Genomic DNA, 25041 nt, shown 5'->3' with positions numbered 1-25041 from the left:
ACATATTTTTAAAACGATACAGTTTGAAGAAACAGTTATTTGGTCCGATATGGCCATAGCCCAAGTGGGAATTCCAAATGACTGTATTGATCAGTTCCTCAGCAATGCAAAGAACCCCGAAGAATCAATCGCATTACTTCAATAGAATTAGACTCTCTATCTTAGTAGCTAGACCTAATGACTGCCTGATTAAAGCTTCCATTAGCTTTCTATGCAGGATTGTCAGATCCTTATTTTGTGCTATGGCTATCTCTTTTGTGGAGGCGCTTTTTCTCAAAGGCTACCATTCATAAGTAAAGCAGGCTAATGTGGTATTATTCTATTTTTTCTTTCATTTCATCCGCTAACCCAAGTGGTGATCTGGACAATGCACTGGCAACGATATTTGTTTCCCTGGTACAAAGATGACTGACGAGTTAAATTCCTATAATACAGCACCCATTTTGTTAATCTTTCATGCATAATTTTTGTTGTCAACAAGAACACAAGTGCCTTTTGAGCTACATATATTCTGGTTTTGCATCTGAAAAGAAAGACGCAGTGCCCTCAGTTCAGTTTCAGAGTAATTCTTTTCAGTCTTAGTCAGTGATAAGGTTTAATGTTCACATTTTCCATTCTCCTCGTATTCTTGAAAAATTATCATGCTGAGACCTGTCCAGTCACTGTCGGTAACCACGCAAAAATCTTTTGTTCATTTAGGATGTGACAGTACTGGTGCCGCCATCAGTGCTGTTTTTAATGCTTGGAACTCTCTCTCTGCTGCTGTATTCCACACACTAAGTGTTTTCTTTCCTGTAAGTTTATGAAAATTGAGGATCCGGAAATCCTCTCATCCTCTTCCTGGCTCTTGGAGGCAGGAATTGTGTGACAGCCTCAATTTTGTCTGGGCTCAGTGATTTACCCTCTGCCATCATAACATAAGCTAGAACTACACGTTAGTTATCTCAACCAGGGTTTTTTATGTTGGCAGTTATACCATGATGCTTCAAGACAATGAGCAGTGCATTTAGAACTCTGTTAATGTCTTCCCATGATTTCTTTCTTTTTAATAGACCACTGACGTAAATTCCTACATCCATAGTTGAAATGGAGGACAGTGGGACGTCAGCTGGTATAAATTTATTTTCACTGATAGTAACATCCACTGAACTATTTCTTTCAAGACTTTTTTTCCTAAAAAATCTCAAGTTTCTTGAACAGCTTATCAACGACTTTAGTTGAGGACTAATCATCAGTAATTTCGAATGGCATTAAACTCGTATTCTCTCTATCGAGATACATTTATTTTTCGTTGCCTGACTTGGACAAAAGAAACTTGCAGACTGCCAAAAAACTGATTCTGGAAGGTTGGTTAATTAAACGAACTCTGATCTCAAAACCGTGGGAACAAGCATTCAAGGAATGCCTAGTCTCCTTACACCAAACCCTATTAACTGTCACACCAGTATATATTCGACTTATAAGTGCAGACACGACAGCAGCCTATTCGAGATCGTCTAGTGTAATGTGTTTTGCTGCTGGTTCACCCATTTTTGCTAGAGGATGAAGTTTATCCTACCGAGAGATAGGTCTTAAGCTGTTGAAGATTCTCCACTGCTCGACTATATAGCTCCTTGCTGATTATCTGCTGCTCGATCAGGGGGAGAGGCCACAGCTGCTTCCGGGTTCTCCGCTAATTGATCGAGTACTGCTTGCAGGTTCTGTAATATTGAATGAAAAATATCTAAGTGAATTTCGTTGCATTCATTAATATGAGAAGTGATAAACGATAGACTGCATAAGCAGAAGAAGACTTTTTTGCAGAAAGTTGCAACACATGTCGAATTTCTGTGCATTTTTCATGGAAACGACTACTCTCTCCAATACCTTGCGCAAATTACAACACTGAATGAAAAAAACACCCAACAGTAATCATTGGGTTACACATGTAAGTTGACTGACCTACATTTAATAGTTGCATACAAAGTCTTGAGAGGAAAATAATGTTGACAACTTCTATGGTAGGACATCAATCCCTTCCTCGCCCTCCTGAGTCAGCAGGGGAATATCCTGTACACTCGCGTTCCTTGAATTTGTTATGTCGTGTGAAATACCAAGAATCACACCATCCGCTTCCAGAGGGTTCCGACAGAAAGCCCCCTCCCTTTCTCATTTCCAAGAAACGTTTTGTTGCTTCATTGTCTTTGTCCTGATTGCATTTCATAGGTTAACAATAATTATAATTTCACACTGCAGCTAAGAACACCTGGTGGTGTATGACAATGCACTGTGATAAGCAGATCTGGCAAGCTCTGATGAGAGACTCATATCGCATGTCCCGGCCATCAGCTGGCCTCTGTGGGCCGTACTTGTTGCTGCGTGTCTCTCCCCAAATAGTCGAAATCTTGCGGAACTCTGTCAGTCGTCCAGGAACCAAGAAAAGTGTAGAGGTACAAAGAACATCAATGATTATTTATTTATTTTTTTCTATTAAATATTATTAATATCACTGAGAATACAACGAAATCGGCATCTCGAGGAGGACAAAGCGCCAAGTTGCCAGATTCGGTGACACTACCGTTGCCTAGTTTTGCGGAGACAAATGAACAGAGAATAACCGGTTGTAAGAGTGGAAAATGCGTGGCTCAACTCTTCACTGCAGTAACGTCCCAGTTCTTGGGTGAGTTAAATACACTACAAGAGGACATTGGAGAAAAATTGCCTGTATTTGGGAATGCGGACAAATGCACAATGGCATTCGTTAAGGAAGTGCCAAAGATCAAGGGTATTTTTCTCGCCGTCAGCAAACACGTAACAAACTGCGTGTCCACAAATCCACTTCACGGAGTTCGTCTTCGCTTGCGGGGAGTAGCCCGAGTCCGGAAAGAGGAGCAGGTGAGGCGGTTTCTGAGGAGGAGTCCTACCAGCATCTGTCGCACCAAGAACCACATTCACACACTAGGCTGTAGTCGTCAGTGTCCAGAACATCACAGGCGACACACAACGGGGAGTCTGCGATGTGAATCCCGGGAAGGAGTGAACCGCATAATGACCTTCAATTGACAAAAAGGTGTCATGCAGACTGGACGTCAGTGGCAAGATAAGGAGCGCACACCGATCGCAAAACGGCACTCCAATCGGCGTGAGATTGCTTCCCCTCAACAACACACGGTGACTTGTGCTGCTGAAGAAACCCACAGATCGCATTCATGGGCGTCAAGTGCGCAGGCAGTATCGCAGTATTGATGTAGCTCTGTCCAGCAAAAAGTGGCGGAAGTAAAAGAAGGGCGACGGGACGTCCGAAAGCTGGATAGATGCTGAGAGACAGTGTGGTGCAAGGGTGTTCAGCAATAGGCTGGTAAGCTCGTAGGACAGCGGCCCACAGTGCCATGTGAGGGCTAACGAAAAGGAGTGTCGCTCTGTCAGGCACTTGATACAGACCTAAACCGCCCGCACCGTCGAAGGATGAGGGCCTCGTACCTTATCTGGAACAGTAAGTCATGGCAAACATATGAACCCAATACCGCTAGCACGCTGCGGGCCGTCGACGGCGGAATAGGAAGCGTCTGTTCTACGCGAGGACTCTTGACGCCAAATATACATTTACATATTGAGTCCCCTGCAGAAGATCAAGGGCTAGCAAACGATGATCTAGGAGCCCAGCTCGTAGTTGGGACAGCAGGTGCCAGCAGTTGAGGCAATCGTTGCTGCAGGTCATTTACGAAAGCAAGTCCTAAGCATCGGTTAGTAGCAACTACAAACAATGGAGCAGCGTTGTCCGCAGGAAGCCCCGTACCTACAGCCCAACACTCTCGATTTTCGTACGTTAAGACGGCTACTAACTTCGCCATAGATGGTAACCCATGCGAAAGACTCTCTGACCTCAACACAGTCTGTAATTGTCTCCCTCTGATTTTCATCTCTGCTCACATGAACCGCTGGCTATGAAGACAACATTTTGGCACAGACAACGAGCTGTGGGCCAGCGTAGAGAATTGGCGGAAAGCACTGGCGGCTGCCTTCTATAAAGAGGGTTATGGAAAGTTGGTATAACCCTACAATAAACATCTAAGTCGGATCGGCGACTATGAAGATAAGTATCTGGAAGTTGTAGCTAACTGTTGCAAATAAAACAGTTTTGATTTTCACTTTGGTTTCCATTTCGCGACCTGTTGTTCCTTACTTTCCGAATAGCCCTCGTACATGGCCTCCAACCTTGGCAGTTGTGTTAACCACCGCGCCACCCGGACTTAGAGTTCATCGCAACTGCGCGGACTATTTCGGTACGCTTGCCAGTCCAGCCGCACTCCCACTAGCGCCACCTATCCTCGCTTCTCCATGCTTGCTACTTTGAGATTCCAACAGGAGGTAGAACGGATTGTGCATCCGCGCTGCTGAAGGTGTGGATACATGGCCCATTGAGGAGAATCAGTTATATGAATGCGTGGTGTCTATTCTTTTGGACTTGTCTGGTGCAGGACTGTACGGCACATTATGGTTTTAGAAAAATGGCGTACCTAGAGAGGAGGAATTTTCTACCAGAGAGTCAGCAAGCGATGAGGAAATGCCACTTACGTCGTACACATACTATGTTTTCAACTACTATGTTGTGGAAATACTAGGTGCGGTAGATTTCATCTTCTTAGATGAAATTTTAACACGCAGGGGGCCCGGGTTCCATTCCCGGCAGGGGACTGGGTGTCGTGTGTCCTTCATCATCATTTCATCATCATTGTTATCCAGCTAAGAGATTTTACAGACTGTTTTCTGCAGAACATTCAGTCTGTTCACCGGATATGCTGTTCTCTACAGGATGATCCCACGAAAATGCAAAATGACTTGGACTTAGCGTAAAAATGGAACAGTGCAGTATTAAGCCTAAAACAAAATAAACAATCCGGTATGATCAGCCTATAATGTCAGTAGTAGGCTACGAAGCGATATAAAAGCGATATAAAAGTCGGTTGAATACCTGAAATCAATTTATGGAAATCAAATGGAAGACTGATTTGTTTGGAGGTGCGTGAGACGTTGGGGAAAATAAATCCGCGCTCGAAATACCAGTGCAACCAGCTTTTCTTCGGTTATCGAGGTCCTTATCAGGTATACGTGAGTGAATTCAGAAACACGAAGGTACTGCCCACAAAAGCATAACGGAGATTTTCAGGGAAATCCTTAAAAGAGTTTGTAGTTGCTACAAACCGATGCTTAGGACTTGATTTCGCAAGGTTTTCCCGAAAACTTGTTGCATAAATTTAGAAAAGCGGTATTTATGAAATACTGTACAATAATTCTAGTTTCTGTTGTTGCGTACTCGTATATCATGGCACCACAGTAAGAGAGACAGAAGCGCGCTCACTGGCATAAATAGCTCCATGGAATAGGAAAGGAATTCGCTGATATTGATACAAAACACCCTCCGCCATTCCCTGTGTAGTGGTGTGTGGATCTATATGCAAATACAATGGGCTCTCCACAATGACATACAGTTACATGTTAGCAGAAGGCAACTCAGTAGTCGGTGCTAGATAATACCTCTTGCAAGAATTAAATGTAAAAGGTACAACTATCTTCATTCTCGATAAACCATACAGGGTGGTCGGTTTCATATCAGGCCTGTTTACATTAACCAATAACTGTAGGCACTACAGCAATCGAAAGTACCGATTGATTATAATTAACCCTTTCAGATCCTTTGGCTAAAATTGTGTATATTAACTTTACTGTCTCTTAGGTGCAACAGAAGTATTCTTCCCAATGGAAATCTGAGATGCATATTTATGAATGTTCAACCTTTTCATCATGCGCAAGTGCTGCTGCAAGTGTTGGACATCACTATGAAAATTGCAGCAAGTCAACGTAGCAACTCATCAGCTCGTGACCACCAGGATACACGGATGTGGTTGGTCTGCTGTATTCCACTATATAATTGAATATTGTTATTGTTATGTTGCACGGCAATTATTGAACGATCATTTTACTATTTATTACGAGGGTAATCCCCAAAGTATGGAGTCAGGGATTTTCTCTGCCTCGTGATGGCTGGGTGTTGTGTGTTGTCCTTAGGTTAGTTAGGTTTAAGTAATTCTAAGTTCTAGGGGACTGATGACCATAGATGTTAAGTCCCATAGTGCTCGAAGCCTTTTGAACCCAAAATATGGTCTCCTATTTCTTTATAAGTACATAGACCTTTTTATTATAGAGATGACCTTGTACAGATGTGATTCCTGCTTAGTAAGAGTGCAGTTGTATGGAAACCACAGTCTTTATGCAAGATGAGGTAACAGCTTATATCGTTCTCTCAGTGAAAGAGCTTTTTAAAGAGACCTTCCACTAACGTGTTATCTCCAGCGGTTATTCAGATGCGTAGCCTGCAATATTACCTCATCTGAATCCATGTGACTTTTCATTCTACGGATATCTAAAATAATGTGTTTACCAGGGACACATTCGGTCTCGGTCTGATCTGAAAGCCAGTATATAGGAGCACGTTGCTCAGATTCCACATGGAATACTGCGAGCAGCTGTTGATCAGCGTTGTTTTATAGACGCAGCATCTCGTCAACGTCTCTGATGCTCATATTCAACAAATTGCGGAAGCGTCAGTTTATGATAAAATCAGTATTATGTATTTCTCACTTGTTTGACCTTTTCTGCCGGCCGCTGTGGCCGAGCGGTTCTAGGCGCTTTAGTTCGGAACCGCGCGAACGCTACGGTCGCAGGTTCGAATCCTGCCTCGGGCATGGATGTGTGTGATGTCCTTAGGTTAGTTAGGTTTACGTAGTTCTAAGTTGTAGGGGACTGATGACCTCAGAGGTTAAGTCCCATAGTGCTCAGAGCCATTTGAACCATTTTTTGACCTTTTCTACCCGCGTTCCATTTCTAATCCATTACATGTGGAAACATTTCAATACATCTGTCTTGCATTCACAGCGCCGCATTTCCACCTGGTGGCCAATATTGGAAGCAATTTCTTTCCTGTGTAAATCTGTTCCGCATTAGAATATCTACCAAGTTTCATTGCTGTACTATAATTTCAGTCCACTCTGGGCTTCTGTAACTAGCTGCACTTTAATTACGAGTGTAATCGCCCAGTATTTACATGTTATGTGGAAATATTTGGAAGACCGATTTAATTAAGAGTTTACTTATACTTATACTTATATCCTGATCTACTGGGTGGTATGGGCTGCATTGAAAATTGTTCCAGTTTTCTTGCTATGGTTTTACAGTCGTTTGCGTCCAAAGTTATGGTTAAGGTTAAAAGAGGATCTAAACAAACGAAGATGGTATACTATAGTGAACTAAGGTTACCGTGCTCTATAGTTTTGTTGCATGGAATGAGTGATGAAGGTATGTCATGAAGTAAAGAATACTACTTGTTCCACAACACCTTCACCAATGTTTGATTCGACAGGTAATGTAAAAGAAGAAAAGAAGAAGAGGAATGCACACCTCTAACTTCAGTGTAATCTGGTATCAGTACAGAGAAAGAATTATTCTCTGAGTTCATACTGTTTATAAAATATACTGAACTTCATCCTGGGAGTTTCTCAGCTGCTTTTATCAATTTGGCACAGTGGTCGTACATATACTGAAGCTTATGGAGCACACCATTGTGTGTGTGTGTCGGGGAGGAGGGGAAAGGGGTTGGGTTGGGTTGGGTTGTTTGGGGGAGGAGACCAAATAGCGAAGTCATCGGTCTCATCGGATTAGGGAAGGATGAGGAAGGAAGTCGGCGCTGCCCTTTCAAAGAAACCATCCCAGCATTTGCCTGGAGCAATTTAGGGAAATCAGGATGGCCAGACGTGGGATTGAACCATCGTCCTCCCCAATGCGAGTCCAGCGTGCTAACCACTGCGCCACCTCGCTCGGTTATGTGTGTGTATTTGTGTTTGTGTACGCAATTCAGAGGCAAATGCGTTTGTAGCTAACGCCAGTTTACGTAAAAATCATTGACATTGTTGCCCATTCAAGTGAGAGCTACGTAAGGCTTTCGGAAATAATGCGTATCTTTGAACCTGATACAGTTTTTACGCATTTCTAGTTTAACAGTCATTTTAATTTTACGCTGATTAAATACAGAAGTGTGTAAGTGTATAGAATTCAGAGGTAGATATCTTTTAACATAACGCAATTTTCGGCAAACGTTTTTGACTTTGATGCCTATTCAAGTTATGATTTCCGAAATAATCTACATTTTTTAACATGGCGCCAGCGCAACTGAAGGTTATGTAATTCCACAGCTACATTTGTATTGTTACCTTATTTTAGTAGTACACTGTGAGTGGCTGGAGAGGGGGAATGCCTTGTCATGGAATGATTATGATGGCATTGTTGATAAAAGTGATTATATCACGGATAAGAAGGGTCTCCTTACGTCATGGGTTTGGGACACATCATCAGCTTCATGATCTTCGGTAGGCATTTGAAGGTCAAAGTGTTCTGGAATGACAATAGATACACTACTATAGCCTAATCTCGTTACACTGAAAGAACTTATCAGTTATTAATTAAACGTACTGTTCAACTCAAAAGCCATAAAACTACTCATACCCGTTCTGACCCTCGCGACTGTACGGATGTATGGGATTGTGTATGTGGTGTGGATGACGAAATAAAATACAACCTCTCTCTTCAACTCATCGAAAATCAAAATTCTAAATTGTTCGCAAGTTCTATATCGTCTCAGAGCCCCCTCGTGCTGCTGCATGAAAAGATTTGCCCACACATTACACAGCTCAAACACTTCAATGGGCCACTGTAAATGTAATCGGACTTACAAGTTTGGCTACGTTTCGTCTATGGGTCGCCAACACACATTCGTCACAATGTTACACAAGAGTATTTAGTCTAAGCGCAGGCAGGATTTGCTACCTTAAAATCACGTACTCACCCACATTAATTTTTTTTTTAATTTTCACAAGTTCGAGTTTATCTCCAATAAGAACAGAGAAAAATCAGAATTCACAGTTAACAATAAATTAATTGCAGATTCTGACTGAGTTTCTTAAAATCTTGGAGGTGGCTGAATAAAACGCGATTACTTGCATGAGTTATCTTTAGAAAACCGTTAAAGTTCCACTGTATCTCAAACTATAAATTTCTCACTGAAACATTATACAGGGTGTTTCAAAAATGACCGGTATATTTGAAACGGCAATAAAAACTAAACGAGCAGCGATAGAAACACACCGTTTGTTGCAATATGCTTGGGACAACAGTACATTTTCAGGCAGACAAACTTTCGAAATTACAGTAGTTACAATTGTTAACAACAGATGGCGCTGCGGTCTGGGAAACTCTCTAGTACGATATTTTCCACATATCCACCATGCGTAGCAATAATATGGCGTAGTCTCTGAATGAAATTACCCGAAACCTTTGACAACGTGTCTGGCGAAATGGCCTCACGTGCAGATGAGATGTACTGCTTCATCTGTTCAATTGTTTCTGGATTCTGGCAGTACACCTGGTCTTTCAAGTGTCCCCACAGAAAGAAGTCACAGGGGTTCATGTTTGGCGAATAGGGAGGCCAATCCACGCCGCCTCCTGTATGTTTTGGATAGCCCAAAGCAGTCACACGATCATCGAAATATTCATTCAGGAAATTAAAGACGTCGGCCGTGCGATGTGGCCGGGCACCATTTTGCATTAACCACGAGCTGTTCGCAGTGTCGTCTAAGGCAGTTTGTACCGCCACAAATTCACGAAGGATGTCCAGATAGCGTGATGCAGTAATCGTTTCGGATCTGAAAAATGGGCCAATGATGCCTTTGGAAGAAATGGCGGCCCAGACCAGTACTTTTTGAGGATACAGGGACGATGGGACTGCAACATCGGGCTTTTCGGTTCCCCATATGCGTCAGTTCTGTTTATTGACGAAGCCGTCCAGGTAAAAATAAGCTTCGTCAGTAAACCAAATGCTGCCCACATGCATATCGCCGTCATCTATCCTGTGCACTATATCGTTAGCGAATGTCTCTCGTGCAGCAATGGTAGCGGCGCTGAGGGGTTGCCGCATTTGAATTTTGTATGGATAGAGGTGTAAACTCTGGCGCATGAGACGATACGTGGACGTTGGCGTCATTTGGACCGCAGCTGCAACATGGCGAACGGAAACCCTAGGCCGCTGTTGAATCACCTGCTGCACTAGCTGCGCGTTGCCCTCTGTGGTTGCCGTACGCGGTCGCCCTACCTTTCCAGCACGTTCATCCGTCATGTTCCCAGTCCGTTGAAATTTTTCAAACAGATCCTTTATTGTATCGCTTTTCGGTACTTTGGTTACATTAAACCTCCGTTGAAAACTTCGTCTTGTTGCAACAAAACTGTGTTCTAGGCAGTGGAATTCCAACACCAGAAAAATCCTCTGTTCAAAGGAATAAACCATGTTGTCCACAGCACACTTGCACGTTGTGAACAGGACACGCTTACAGCAGAAAGACGACGTACAGAATGGCGCACCCACAGACTGCGTTGTCTTCTACATCTTTCACTTCACTTGCAGCGCCATCTGTTGTTGAAAATTGTAACTACTGTAATTTCGAAAGTTTGTCCGCCTGAAAATGTACTGTTGTCCCAAGCATATTGCAACAAACGGTGTATTTCTATCGCTGCTCGTTTAGTTTTTATTGCCGTTTCAAATATACCGGTCATTTTTGAAACACCCCGTAAGTGCAGCTTGTATCCCTCGCAACACGAAAAATAACAAGTTCATCATACGCCGAAAAATTTCTGTGTCCGAAATTAAGAACTCTCAATAACTCACACACGTCAACTAGGAGCTATTTCACTGCTCATCAGATAAAACTTTCTCGAAACAAAAAGTCAGTTAAACTACTGAACATGAAAATTGCTGAAATTCTCAATTTTAACCATTTCTACACATATGATGCATAAAATCACACAGAAATTTTCAGAGTAATATTATGCTGTTATCAGTTTTTTTATCTGCCATAGTTTATATAAAAACAATAGTTTTTGATAACTTCTAGCAAGCTTTAATAGCTGTGGAACAGCAACTTGTATTAATTAGTACAACGAAAAACCAGTCCAAAATTGCAAAATTCACTTTTTTTCCAGTCGGTCAGACGCCATTTTCAAATCATCGTAACAGTCAAAACTGATATTTCCAAAAATTTAAAAACCGTATCATAAATGTGCAAACGAATAGTTACAGTGCATATAGATAACCGCTATCAGCTATCAGATAACGGTTATCAGTTATCTCTAAGCGCTGTAAAAATGTGCAAGGTATCAGTTACGCCGCAAAAGATAACTGTTATCATTTATCTACATGCGCTGTAAGGGTTTGTTTGCACATTTTTGACATGGTTTTTGCATTTTGGAAAATATCATTTATGGCCATTTTACTATAATTTAAATTGGATTCCTGTGCGAAACTAGTCATCGACTGAATAAAAAAAAAAAACGAAATTTGCAACTTCAGACTGGTTTTTCGTTGTACTAAATAATTTCCGTGAGTTTCCTCCGTTTTTGCGTTTAGAACAATTTAAATTACACATTAAATAATTTTCTGCCTATCTAAAGTTCACAGTACTGCCGCTACTTTTCATGTTTATCTCTTTACTTAGTAAGAAAAGCTGTTTTCAAGTGCACGAGATCCACTTTTCGGGCTCTCATTTAAATATGTGAATAATTTCAGTGACTCTACTATGACAGTCCTATACAGTTCTACGAGATGTGTTTGTAGGCTCCTTGTTTGTTGCGATCGCTTTATACATCACCTAGATATTCACTTTAACAATAACTTATAAACTAATGAGGATATCGAAGGCGCGTCTTCACTCGCGTAATTGCCCAACTTTTCTGCTTCAAATGAGCATTCTGACACTTCAGTGACACATGTGGTTCAATATTTATTAATTTCGGGAAAGCTTTAACTTTGCACTGGACGCGAAAAGCGACCATGAGAAATGAAGACATTATGCTGCCCAACAGAAGGATTTTTTTCGGTCAAGTGGTCACCTTAGTGGCCTGCGGAAGCCTAGAGACAACCTCATCTATGGAGTATAGTATGAAACTGGCCCTTCACGTGCTCGTCTCAAGCTGATTTCAGCTGTCAACATGAATTTGACCCGATCTTAACGCCGCTTGTGCGTTCACAGTTGCGCGTTTGTGATTGAAAAAAGTCTGTCTTTTCTATAGAATGATTGGTTGATCTGGGGGAGGGGATCAAATAGCGAGGTCATCAGTCCCACAGATAAGGACGGACAGGGAAGGAAGTCGACTGTGCGCTTTCAAATTACCATCCTGGCAATTGCCTTAAGCGATTTAGGGAAATCACGGAAAACCTAAATCAAAATTACCGGACGCAGGCTTGAACCGTCGTCCTTCCAAATGCGAGTCCAACACTGCACCACCTCGGGCGGCCCCTTATAGGATGTCGTGTTACACTCTTTACTGAAACGTGCAAAGACCAGGATCAATAAAATTAAATAAACATTTTCTGGCATCAGGTATAGTTGTCGTAAGTACATAGTACTGGTGTCGTTGAATGATGAGTACGAGAGTGATTTCACCGGCCTGCTAAATTTCCGTGAAAGAATGAAACAGTTTTGTTGTCCTTTCGTGATAGGTAAGCCTGATTATTCCAAGGATCGTATAAAGAAATTCTAAAGTTCATTGTTGACAGCTGTCAGAGTGACGGCTGCGACTGAAAATGGAGAAACCAGAGTTTCGTGCTGTAATTAAACATTTGCATTTGGAGAGTTGGACGGCCGTACAAATCACAACAGAAGTGAATGAAGTTCACGTGGACTCTGCACCATCTTAGAACACCATGTACTTCTATATTAATGAATTTAAACATAGTCGGACAAGCACCGAAGACGAAGCGCGCTCCGGCTGTCCCATTGAGGTAACCACAACGAAAACATGGATAAAACACGTGATATAGTAATGCAAGACTGACGACTGAAAATTCGTGAGGTTGCTAAGACTATAGGCATCTCAATAGAGAGAGTGCAAAATACCCTGCGTGGAAAATTGGCTATGAAGAAGCTGTGTGACAGTTGAGCGTCACGATTGTTCACAGCCGACCAAAAGTGCATCTGGCTCATCATTGCAACATAATGTCTGGTGATATTTAATCGCAGTCCGTAAGGTCTTTTACACAGATTTGTGTCTGTTGATGAAATCTGGATCCATCATTACTCACCAAAGCCAAAGGACAGTCAAAACAACTGAAAGACTGGTGAAATTGCACCACAGAAGATAAAGACTATTTTCTCAGCTGCGAGGTGATGGCCACTGATTTTTGGGCTTTGCAAGTAATAAAATACTTAGAAAAAGGCAGGACCGCAGCTGAACCTATTATCTTTCATTGTTGAATCTTTTGAAGCTTACAACGACTGAAAAAAGATCAAGATCGGCACGCAAAAAAGTCCTCTTTCATCTATGTAATGCACCATCTTACATATAAGTGATAACAAAGACAAAAAGGCATGAATTGGCTTTGAATTGGTTCTTCATCCACCCTATTCACCTGACTTATTTCTTTTCCCTAACTTGAAAATTTGGCTTGCTGTGAAGAAATTTTCATCAAATGATGAAGTGATAGTTACATTGAATGAATATTTTGCAGAGTGCGACAGAACCCATTTTTCCAGTGGGATGAAAAAGCTGGAGGATCGCTGGACCAAGCAGATATTCCTCAAAGGAGACTATGGTTGGTTGGCTGATTTGGGGGAGGGGACAAAACAGCAAGGTCAATGGTCCCAACAGGTTAGGGAAGGATGAGGAAGAAAGTCTCAAAGGAATCACCCCGGTATTTGCCTGAAGCGATTTAGGGAAATCACGAGAAACCTAAATCGCAATTGTTGGACATGGGTTTGAACTGTTGTCTTCCCTAGTGCGAGTCCAATGTGCTAACCCTTGCGCTATCTCGATCGGCAAATGAGACTATGTCGAGAAGTAATGTGAGATCTTTACAAAATAAACATTTATTTTTTCTTTTTTTATCAGGCTTATCAAATGACCCTCATATGCATGCACCCTGGAATACGAGGACTATTGGGAAAGTAAGGTCCCATCGGGAAATGGAAACTACAGTGAAGATCCGCTGAAATTTTGCACAGAAGTGTTGGACAGTGTCTCTAATACGCCCGTCGATCGCGTCACATCGCTCTTTTCAGTTCTAAGCCCACAGTGAGCACGTAAAGATGAATCGAAAATAGTGTCTCCTTACAAGAGCGATGTCCTGGGCGGGGTTTTGCCTGATTTCACGCAACCTGCGTAACGTAATTGTTATGCGTTCCCTTCTTCATGACAATTCTCGGCCACACTGGGCTGGAGCAATGAAGATACTCCTGCAGCGTTTTCGATGGGAAGTGTTTGATCACCCACAATACGACCCGTAATTGGCTCCCGCAGAGTTTCATCTCTGCTCACATGAACCGCTGACTATGACGACAGCATTTTGGGGCAGACAACGAACTGCAGACCAGCGTAGAGAACTGGCGGAAAGCACAGGCGGCTGTCTTCTACGACTAGGGTGTTGTAAATTTGATGCGATACTAAGACAAATGTTACACCGTAGAGGCGATAACGCAGAGAAGTAGTTGGAAGGTGTATCTAACTGTTGCAAATAAAACTTTTTTGATTTTCATAGTGGTACCCATTTTACTACCGATTGGACCTTACTTTCCGAATGCCCCTCGTATGTTCAGTAATTCGACCTACACTGAGGTTCCCAACCCATGCAACTCGTGCAGTAAGCAAATCAGCCTCAAATACGAATGCGCCAGATGTGAAATTCGAATACTGTGTTGGCTGCGCTTCTCGGTCACTGAGAAAAAAAGCACACCTGTGGTAGGTTCTCGAGCACGCCATATAAATGTGGGTTGTGTATCTGTCTATTTGACGCGGTTGTTCCTTTGTCATGTGAGAAATCAGAATCTGGGAACTTGGCAGATTGCTCTGAATGAATGGTAGCATGGTAGACCTATAAGTTTGCTAAATAGTAGAAGAACTGTAGAGCACGATATAGAGCTACATCACATTTATACACTCCTGGAAATGGAAAAAAGAACACATTGACACCGGTGTGTCAGACCCACCATACTTGCTCCGGACACTGCGAGAGGGCTGTACAAGCAATGATCACACGCACGGCACAGCGGACACACCAGGAACCGCGGTGTTGGCCGTCGAATGGCGCTAGCTGCGCAGCATTTGTGCACCGCCGCCGTCAGTGTCAGCCAGTTTGCCGTGGCATACGGAGCTCCATCGCAGTCTTTAACACTGGTAGCATGCCGCGACAGCGTGGACGTGAACCGTATGTGCAGTAGACGGACTTTGAGCGAGGGTGTATAGTGGGCATGCGGGAGGCCGGGTGGACGTACCACCGAATTGCTCAACACGTGAGGCGTGAAGTCTCCACAGTACATCGATGTTGTCGCCAATGGTCGGTGGAAGGTGCACGTGCCCGTCGACCTGGGACCGGACCGCAGCGACGCACGGATGCACGCCAAGACCGTAGGATCCTACGCAGTGCCGTAGCGGACCACACCGCCACTTCCTAGCAAATTAGGGACACTGTTGCTCCTGGGGTATCGGCGAGGACCATTCGCAACCGTCTCCATGAAGCTGGGCTACGGTTTCGCACACCGTTAGGCCGTCTTCCGCTCACGCCCGAACATGGTGCAGCCCACCTCCAGTGGTGTCACGACAGGCGTGAATGGAGGGACGAATTGAGACGTGTCGTCTTCAGCGATGAGAGTCGCTTCTGCCTTGGTGCCAATGATGGTCGTATGCGTGTTTGGTGCCGTGCAGGTGAACGCCACAATCAGGACTGCATACGACCGAGGCACACAGGGCCAACACCCGGCATCATGGTGTGGGGAGCGATCTCCTACACTGGCCGTACACCTCTGGTGATCGTCGAGGGGACACTGAATAGTGCACGGTACATCCAAACCGTCATGGAACCCATCGTTCTACCATTCCTAGACCGGCAAGGGAACTTGCTGTTCCAGCAGGACAATGCACGTCCGCATGTATCCCGTGCCACCCAACGTGCTCTAAAAGGTGTAAGTCAACTACCCTGGCCAGCAAGATCTCCGGATCTGTCCCCCATTGAGCATGTTTGGGACTGGATGAAGCGTCGTCTCACGCGGTCTGCACCTCCAGCACGAACGCTGGTCCAACTGAGGCGCCAGGTGGAAATGGCATGGCAAGCCGTTCCACAGGACTACATCCAGCATCTCTACGATCGTCTCCATGCGAGATTAGCAGCCTGCATTACTGCGAAAGGTGGATATACCCTGTACTAGTGCCGACATTGTGCATGCTCTGTTGCCTGTGTCTATGTGCCTGTGGTTCTGTCAGTGTGATCATGTGATGTATCTGACCCCAGGAATGTGTCAATAAAGTTTCCCCTTCCTGGGACAATGAATTCACGGTGTTCTTATTTCAATTTCCAGGAGTGTATAATGGTACTGTTACAATGAAAATTTTGTCCTGACTAAATACAGTCTTCAGACTGAAACTACATGTTATTTACACAGAAACTACTTCTGCAACTGGTAGCCTGGTCGTATTTTATCTTTTTTTTTTTCAAAAGTAGGCGCGTTAGTTGCACCTCACTTCGTTGCATGTTTTCGAGAAAGTATGATCACGATGACGCCCAATCCTGGTATTTGGCGATATTGTGTAGGAAATAATGACTCCGGATCCATTATACACCTGTTACAGGTAATGGTAAAACTCCTCTCCTGTCGCAGGGGTCGTAATGAGTCGATGTCGTGGGACTGAAGTTCGAAGGAGTACACAAATACAGCGCTCACATGCTGTATTTACGGAGTACGTTATATTCAGCTATGCAAGATCTTTCTCCTTGTGGGACCCGCAAAAACTTCAGTTCACTGATTTACACGACTCAACTCAAGGCTTACCCACATAAAAGCGCAGTCCTTGAAGCGCGCAAACCTTTTATCGTGCATACACATGATTTCACCACAGCCCACCGATTTGTGCCCATTGAACAGGCGAAAACTTTGTTACTTCAACCACGCATAAAGCAAAGCATATACTTTACAGTTTACTCAGTGTTAATCATTGTCTGCAGTTCACTCGATGCGGTGCATGTGTTGATTTAAATGTTTTATCCGTGTCTGTGCACACGAAAACAATCACACGCCACAAGTCAAGGATCAGCATTCCTTCGTCAAAGTCAATACTACTTGGTTGTTCTGTTTAGATACTCGAAAACAGGCTCTCGTACAGAAAAGATAATACAGATACATTGAAAAATTTGTGCTTTTGTAATATTTGAACGTATTGACATTTATCGCTGAACATAATTAATAGAATAAAATAATAAAATAAAAAATTATTTATATACGCTCCCTAAAGCTATACCTTTATACATTCATGCTAATAAAGTATTTAAAAGAAGAATGTACATTTATACATGCGCTGAATATCTTGACATGGAATTTGTTTAGTGTTTTATAGAGAGAAGAGTATTATTTTTCAACGGACTGTGTACCTTTCTTTACTTCATTGAAGTGAGCATATAGAAATTATTGCAATCTACATCCGTCTCAACCTACTTAATGTACTCGAGCCTTGGTTTTTCTCAACAACTCCTCCCACCTCCCCCCCCCCCCCCCCCCAAATTGTTTCTATTACCAAACCGTTGATTCCTTTATGCTCCTGGATGTGTCCTATCAACCTATCCCCTCTTTAAGTCAGGCTAACCAATAAATTTCTTTTTTTCCCTTTTCATTTGCTTCCCTTTACAGCTTGCCTAGTGTACATATTGAATTACGTCGGTGGTGAACTATAATCCCGAATTATTCCCATCTCAACCAATAATTCCCTTTGACGTCCCTCGACTTTTATAACTAATGGCAGGCTAGTTTTTGTACAAGCTGTAAGTAACCTTCCTCTTCTTATATTTTATCCCTGATATTTTCAGTATTTCGAGAAGTATATTCTAATCTACATTGTCAAAAGCTTTCTCTAAATCTAAAAATGCTCTAAGCACAGGTTTTCCTTTCTTAAACCTATCTTCCGAGGTAAGTTGTGAGCTCACTATTGGCTCATGTGTTCCTACACTTCTCTGGAACACAAACCGAACTTCCTCGAGGTTGCTTTCTACAAGTTTTTCCATTCTTCTGAAAATAATGCATGTCAGTATTTTGCAGCCATGACTTATTAATCAGATAGTTCGGTAAGATTCACACCTGTCAGCACCTGCCTTTTTTTGGAACAGAAATTATTACATTCTTTCTGGACACTAAAGGCATTCTGTCTCAAATATCTAGTAAACCAGGAGGAGTAATTTTGTCAAGGCTGTTTCTTCCAAGGACCTCAGTAATTCTAAGGGAATGTCATCTACTCCAAGGGTCTTATTTCGACTGAGGACTTTTAGTGCTCTGTCAAATTCTTCTCGCGGTATCATAGCTCGAGTGCCACCTTTACCTTCTTTCTCTGTTCTTTTTATAATGTTGTTCTCAAGGTTTTTTTCCCCGTTATATTTTTTCCGTTATTATATTCATTGCACCTTTTAGCTTTCCCTTCTTTGCTTGGTACTGGGTTCTTCGCAGCTGAAGCTTGACGAAAGAATTTTGTTAAGAGTAATTGCTGCCATTTGTGCTGTTTATGTAGCTCCTTCTCTGAGTTCAGCATGAACACCATCTAACTCACATCGGTGGAGCAACAAAAATCTTAATACCAGTATAAAATATTTTTAGAATCGATTTTTGGTAAATTGCCAGTTACTTGTGCCTGCCGATTTACACATAGTTCTGCAGGATTCACGTGTAGAAACTTCGTACGGTATGACTGTCACTGTTATAAAACTGGTTCCTTTAGTTGAAAGACTAGGCAAGTTATTTCAGCACATTGAGCACGTCTGGTAACATATCATGCAAATCGAGCATGGATTTGCTATGTCGGTCACATTAACAGACACCCATTCTCTGCGTCTAAAGACACTAGTGTAAAACAAGTAAATCATCTCCGAGATAGCATTTTCATTTACGACTGCAAGTCGCATTTCTGAAATGCATTTTTCGTAAATAGTAATTACCGTATTTATGTTCATGTTCAACGAAAAGGCTGTGTGTTCTCCTGACAAATATTCAGTAGCAGAAGAAGGAGCAGCATATTGTCCTCTGTTATAGATGCTGCCAAGGAGAGCAAAACCGCTCTTCCTCCGAGAACGTTCAGCTTCCAACAGGTACGCATTACAGCAATCAAGTGTCGTTCAGTTTCCAACAGGTACGTATTACAGCAGTCAAATGCCTTTGCTAACAAGACGGACAACACTACGTCTCTCTCTCTCTCTCTCTCTCTCTCTCTCTATCTATCTATCTATCTATCTATCTATCTATCTATCTATCTATCTATCTTTGCGTACCGTAGAGTAACATCTTTCATGCTACCCTTGTTTCATAAATGTATTAGAATACGTTTAGAAGTCATCACACTAAGTAATATGCAGGATATCTCAAAAAGATGCATCCGATTTCTCAAGATGTTATCTTCTACACGAATAGAGATAAACATTGGGGTTAATTTTAAGTTAGGCCTAGCACTACAAAGATTTTATTTTATATCTCTTACATGCATGCACAATTAATCTTGGGATACTTTTCCAATTATATTTATGGTCAAAGTTTTTCATTTAGCTTTGAAAAAATAAATGGACTGGACGCTCAACAAGCATCCAGACGGCAATCAAACTCCTTCCATATTTTTGCGAGTATTTCTGGAGTTATTTGAGTCATTGCTTTCCTGTGCGGCGTCGCGGTGCACCGAGAGTTATTGGACAACGAGGCACATAGACGCAGTTTCTCACAAATCCCCACAAAAAAGACGCATATACCATGAGATCAGGACCCCTCGAAGTACGATAGAGCAGTGCGAGTTACTCTCCTTGCGATCAAGCCAACAGCGAGGCATCTCATTATTTAGAAATGCTCTTACACGCAAGTGGAGTTTCAATTTGTTGAAAAGTGAGATTTCTAGAATTTTCAAACGACTGTGTAAAAATCCCGATCTCCAGTTTATCCAGGAAAGAGATTGCTGTATCCGCCACTTTCGCGAAAACTAACGGGGCGCAAATCATTCTACGGAAACGCAGCTAAACACATTTAAACGGAACCATATGCACAGTTTCACTCTTCGTCTCATTTGATGCTAATTGTATGAAGTCAACACTGAGTTTCTTGCTGTGGATTTTAAGCGTTCAGTGAACTAGCAGCCTGTGGTGAAGGAATGAATACAGTTATTCAATTTATGTATTGGCACGCATCCATCCTGATATCTCCGTTCTATGTTCCCATATGAATGACTGTGAGGGGAGATAACCACGGATGCATGAGTGAAGACATTGCCAATCAAAGATCAGAGACTGGGAGATGATTCAGAGATACGACAGGCTCGAATTCGTTCGTCTCAGCCACTAGGTCCTGCTCCCCCGCCACTTGTTTGAATGATGAGCCGTGTACTCGACGTCCAGCATGATTCGTTCGGTCTCCAGGATGGTTAAGTGTGCGGTCGCTATGTTAGAGCGTCTTGTCGATATTTGGAGTCAGGTATTAGAATGAGTAATTTCGTTAAGAAATCAACTAATTCACTCTCTTTCAGACTTGTTACGAGATCCCTTACTTTTGATTATTTTCCTGTAAATCCCGTGAGTGTGATCCGATGACCATCTCTTTGTGCGAACCTTGACCCATTGGTGCATCTGTCTTTACAAATTGTAAAATAAGGTGGTCGTCCAGAAGTTGCGACGCAGCCACAATAAGATATATCAGCGATAATAACCAATCGTATCTAACGCACACATATTTATAGTCAGTTTCGAGCAATTTCAATGATAGTTTCTTTGTGGGTAATGAGACCACCTTTGTCTGCCAATACCCCATGTGCTCATTACTTCATTTCCAACAGTGTATGGTATGTGTTATATTAAATTCGGAGTATAACAATTAGCTTCATCCCAGGTGCAATTTTAAGCGAGGTCTATTGTTCTTTACCGTAATGAGCTAGATTCCCATTCATTACTGTGCGTGTTTAGTCCGCGTCCTTGGCAGATAGCTAACGCTCGGGTGTAACGTTTGTTGCCCTCCACAGTGAAAGAATTTTATATGCCTCTTTCGGATTTCTGTTAGGTTTCTAACGTAAAATATCTTTAATGTAGGCCTCATCCGTTATCTAATGTACTCGATGTTTGCTCAGCTTGCCCATAGTGACTAGTACTCCATATTGCTGCCCAGTGTCCAATTAATTGCATAAGTGTGTAACATTTGCTGGGATAGTCTGTATACAGGCGAACAACATTTTTAGATCACATCCAATTACGAGTCCGGTAATTCCAGTGTTATCTTCGAGACCCACAACTGCGTAACAACTGTATTTATTGTGTTCAAATCTATTTCCTTCAAACCCTTCGGTTTAAGAAAATAAATGAAGCTTATAACTGAAATAGAAAATCTGTTATCCACGAAAATAACTTTTCTGTCACTGAAACCAATACTAGTTCCATCCAGATCATCTTTTCTCCTGAAGGATCAATACGCTTCCGAAACCGTCCACTGAATAAATAAATAATACCAAATAATTGTACAGGAAGATTAAGAGTTGCTTACAATACGTTACTTCCTCTGAGCACTTGAACTTCCTTGCGTTATCCGTTGCGTAAATAAAACATTATACTGCAACAATTAATGTATACACATTTCAAAACGATCCTTTAATGAGAGGATGGTACGCATTCCCTATAAATATCCACTAGTCCAGGGCAAATTTACAGCTGCAACGCTTCAGTATGAAGCTTTGGAGAGTCTCACTCATGCTCGACTGTGGTAACTGGCTTACTCTTTCGCTGTGATGTTTCACTTTGCAACTTAAATGGAACAGAAACACTTAACACTAAACGAAAAAGAAAATTGTTATCTTCAGTATCCACACCCAGAATGAATTAACAAATTTCTACTCGTGGTTGTTAATCGCCAGCATGAAGGGCCTGTAGTAATTGAATTTGAAAGTTGTATAGTTTGAAACGCTAATGCCGCCGCAAAATTCATCAGCATAGCTATCATCTGGATTGACGAGCAGACTTCAGTAGATTCCATGCAGTATTTTATTGAATGCGTTCTATGTCTTGTACGAACATACGGGAGCGACCGGTGGATTGCGTCTGTTGAACCTGAGAATGCACACCACCTTTTCTTGCTGTGTTACCGCCATCTTGATTAGACGTACATGGGGTAGTAAGTGAGGATGCCAGCTTCACCACGAAGGCCACTACTGCAACTGCTTAAGCTGATGTGACAAAAGTCATGGGATAGAGATGTGCGGATATACAGATGGCGGCTGTATCGCGTACACAAACTATCAAAGGGCAAACTATCAAAAGGCGGAGCTGTCATTTGTATTCAGGTCATTCATCTGAAAAGTTTTCGACGTGGTTAAGACCGCACGACGAGAATTAACTGACTTAGAACACAGGATGGTTGTAGGTGCTCGAAGCATAGGACATTCCCTCTCGGAAGTGGTTAGGGAATTCAGTATTCCGATATCCTCAATGTCAAGAGTGTAGCTACTGTACCAAATTTCAGACATTACCTCTCACCACGAACAACGCAGGGCCCGATAGCCTTCACTTAACGACCGAGAGCAGCAGCGTTTGGTTAGAGTTGTCGTTCCTAACAGACAAGCCTACACTACGTTTGTCCGTTCTCTTTTGGAGTATTACTGGGATCATTAGCAGATAGGATTAACGAAGTACATTGAGAAAGTTCGAAGAAGAGCAGATCGTTTTGTACTATCGCGAAATTGGGGAGAGAGTGTCACCGACATGATACAGGATTTGCGATGGACACCATTAAAACAAAGGCGTTTTTCGTTGTACCAACTTTCTCCTCCGAATGCGAAAATATTTTGTTGACGCCTCCTACATGGGGAGAAATGAGCATCCCAATAAAATAAGAGAAATCAGAGCTAGCACAGAAAATATAGGTGTTCGTTTTTTAATGCGCGTTGTCCGAGAGTGGAATAATAGAAAATTATTGTGAAGGTGGTTCGATGAACCGTCTGCCAGACACTTAAGTATGATTTTCAGAGTATCCATGTAGATGAAAAAATTCCGTAACTTTCGTACATAATACTGTAATAGTTGCGCGACAGATGACGCTGTAATCGACAAATAATATGGTATTATCTTGAGAAAAACGCACTGAATCAAAAATATAAAACACACACGTGCAGCATACGACTCAGTATTCTGCAGTTTTCTCCGTGCATTGATTATCTGACTTGCTCTCATTGGGTATACGTCGTCTCCCATTTCTTAAATATGTCCCTTCATATCTGAAAGAGTTATTAGTTAGAATGCAAGCTAGTACGACAGAAGAAAAAATTGAACTAGTTCTCATTTATGGAAAAAGTTGCAGGAATGACGATAATACAGCAACCCTTTGCGCTCAGTGTTTTCCAGACAGGATGCCATCCCACGCTTCTTTTTGTCGGATTATTCGATAGTTCTCTGCCGAGGGAACTGTACAACCACGAAAAAGAAACCGTCGAAGAACAGTTGCTGGAGAGATAACGAAGTTGCGATATTAGTTGCAGTGAATCATAATCCACACATCAGCACTCGGAGTTAACTTTGAAACCTAGAAAACATCATCGGTAACTCCATAGCATTGATCACCAGAAACGATTAACATTTTACCAGTGGTCGCTTCAGCAAATACAGAGAGACCTAACTTTTTTTCTGACGAGTCGACCTTCGGGAACCACAGTACTGTTAATCGATACATGCGTTATTGGAATGTGGAAAACTCAAATTGCTTACGCCAAGTTGAACATCGGCGTCCATGGAATGTGAATGTTTGGTGTGGGACAATTTGTGACAAACATATTGGCCCTTTCTTTATCGATGGCACCTCAAATAGTGATAAATATCGAACATTGTTGAATGACGATATTGCAGTGTTGCTTGCATACCTTCCCTTGGGCTTGCGGCAGACAATATGGTTTCAATCTAATGGTTGTCGAGAACATTATTGTGTAACACGACGTAAAGTATTAGATCACGTGTACAATCATCGGTAGAAGCGCTCCAGAGTCTTGGCCTGCAAGATAGCTAGATGTTACTTCGTCTGACTTTTGTTCGAGAGGTTACTGGAAGGGTGAAGTTTATCGTGCAGTGCTAACAACGGGCGATAACGTGCTTCAGTGTATCGCAAACGCATATTAGCAGATTACATCGGAAACACACCTCATTTGTTTCAAATCATTCCACTTGCGAATAAGTAAGTGCATCAAAATGGGCGGCAACATTTTTGATTTTTTTTTCTTTATTGTTATATCATCTCCCACGCCCCATGTGGGTGGGGGATTGGCTGTCAGCGGTACAAAACGTCTCTCTTCAGCCAAGAGCATTCGTAAAGGTACAACAAAAGTGATAGAAAAAAAATAAATTTGCTGACTGTTTACGTTTTAGATTAAAAATCTTATTGGCGTATAGTTAAAAGTACGAAGTATATACACAATTCAGAAAACGCAGTTGCAATGAGCGCTGCACTTTCACTTAACATCTGAAGGACCTGCGCTGTGTGAGAATTATTGTGAGAGGGTGAATATGTTCCATAGAGGTTAAGGAGTGTAGGTAAAGAAATAGGGTTCTGTCAGGTGGGGAAACTATGGAGAAGATTGGTAGGAGGTGAAGCGGATAGTGGGAATACAGACGGTAGGAGGGACAAAGGCTGTGGATGAGTAGTGGTGTGTGGGGATTGTAATGGTACGAGAAGAAAGGTATAGGGGTGCATGGAGAGAGAAAAGGAGAGAGGAGCCCTCATGTGGAGTGGGATAGGTGGAGAAGGATTAAAGTTGGTAGGAGGGACAAATATCTGGGCGGATCTCGTTGTCTAGGAGAGGGAGTTGGTTGAAGTTGCGTTGACATTTTTGAGCGCTTATCATGAAAAGATTCATACAAAGAAGCACCCCGTTGGTGAGAGGACACTTCTCAAACGAGCACCCCGTTGGTGAAAGTACGCGCAAAAACCAACGTTTTTTACA

At 42.4% G+C, this 25041-nt stretch overlaps 1 protein-coding gene across 2 annotated transcripts in view; it reads left to right on the top strand.

Annotated features, from left to right (window-relative positions):
- LOC126344189 (uncharacterized) overlaps positions 1-25041 on the top strand; it is a 131367-nt gene that overhangs the window by 88012 nt on the left and 18314 nt on the right. For both annotated transcript variants that reach the window (XM_050002000.1, XM_050002001.1), the window contains one exon: positions 19134-19189. In XM_050002000.1, coding sequence (XP_049857957.1) covers positions 19134-19189 — 56 coding nt within the window. The remainder of the gene's footprint in view (positions 1-19133; positions 19190-25041) is intronic.

Source organism: Schistocerca gregaria, chromosome 1 (genome assembly GCF_023897955.1).
Source record: "Schistocerca gregaria isolate iqSchGreg1 chromosome 1, iqSchGreg1.2, whole genome shotgun sequence".
NCBI classification, from domain to species: domain Eukaryota; kingdom Metazoa; phylum Arthropoda; class Insecta; order Orthoptera; family Acrididae; genus Schistocerca; species Schistocerca gregaria.
The sequence above is the reverse complement of the archived record's forward strand: the minus strand, read 5'-3'. Positions and strand labels throughout refer to the sequence as shown.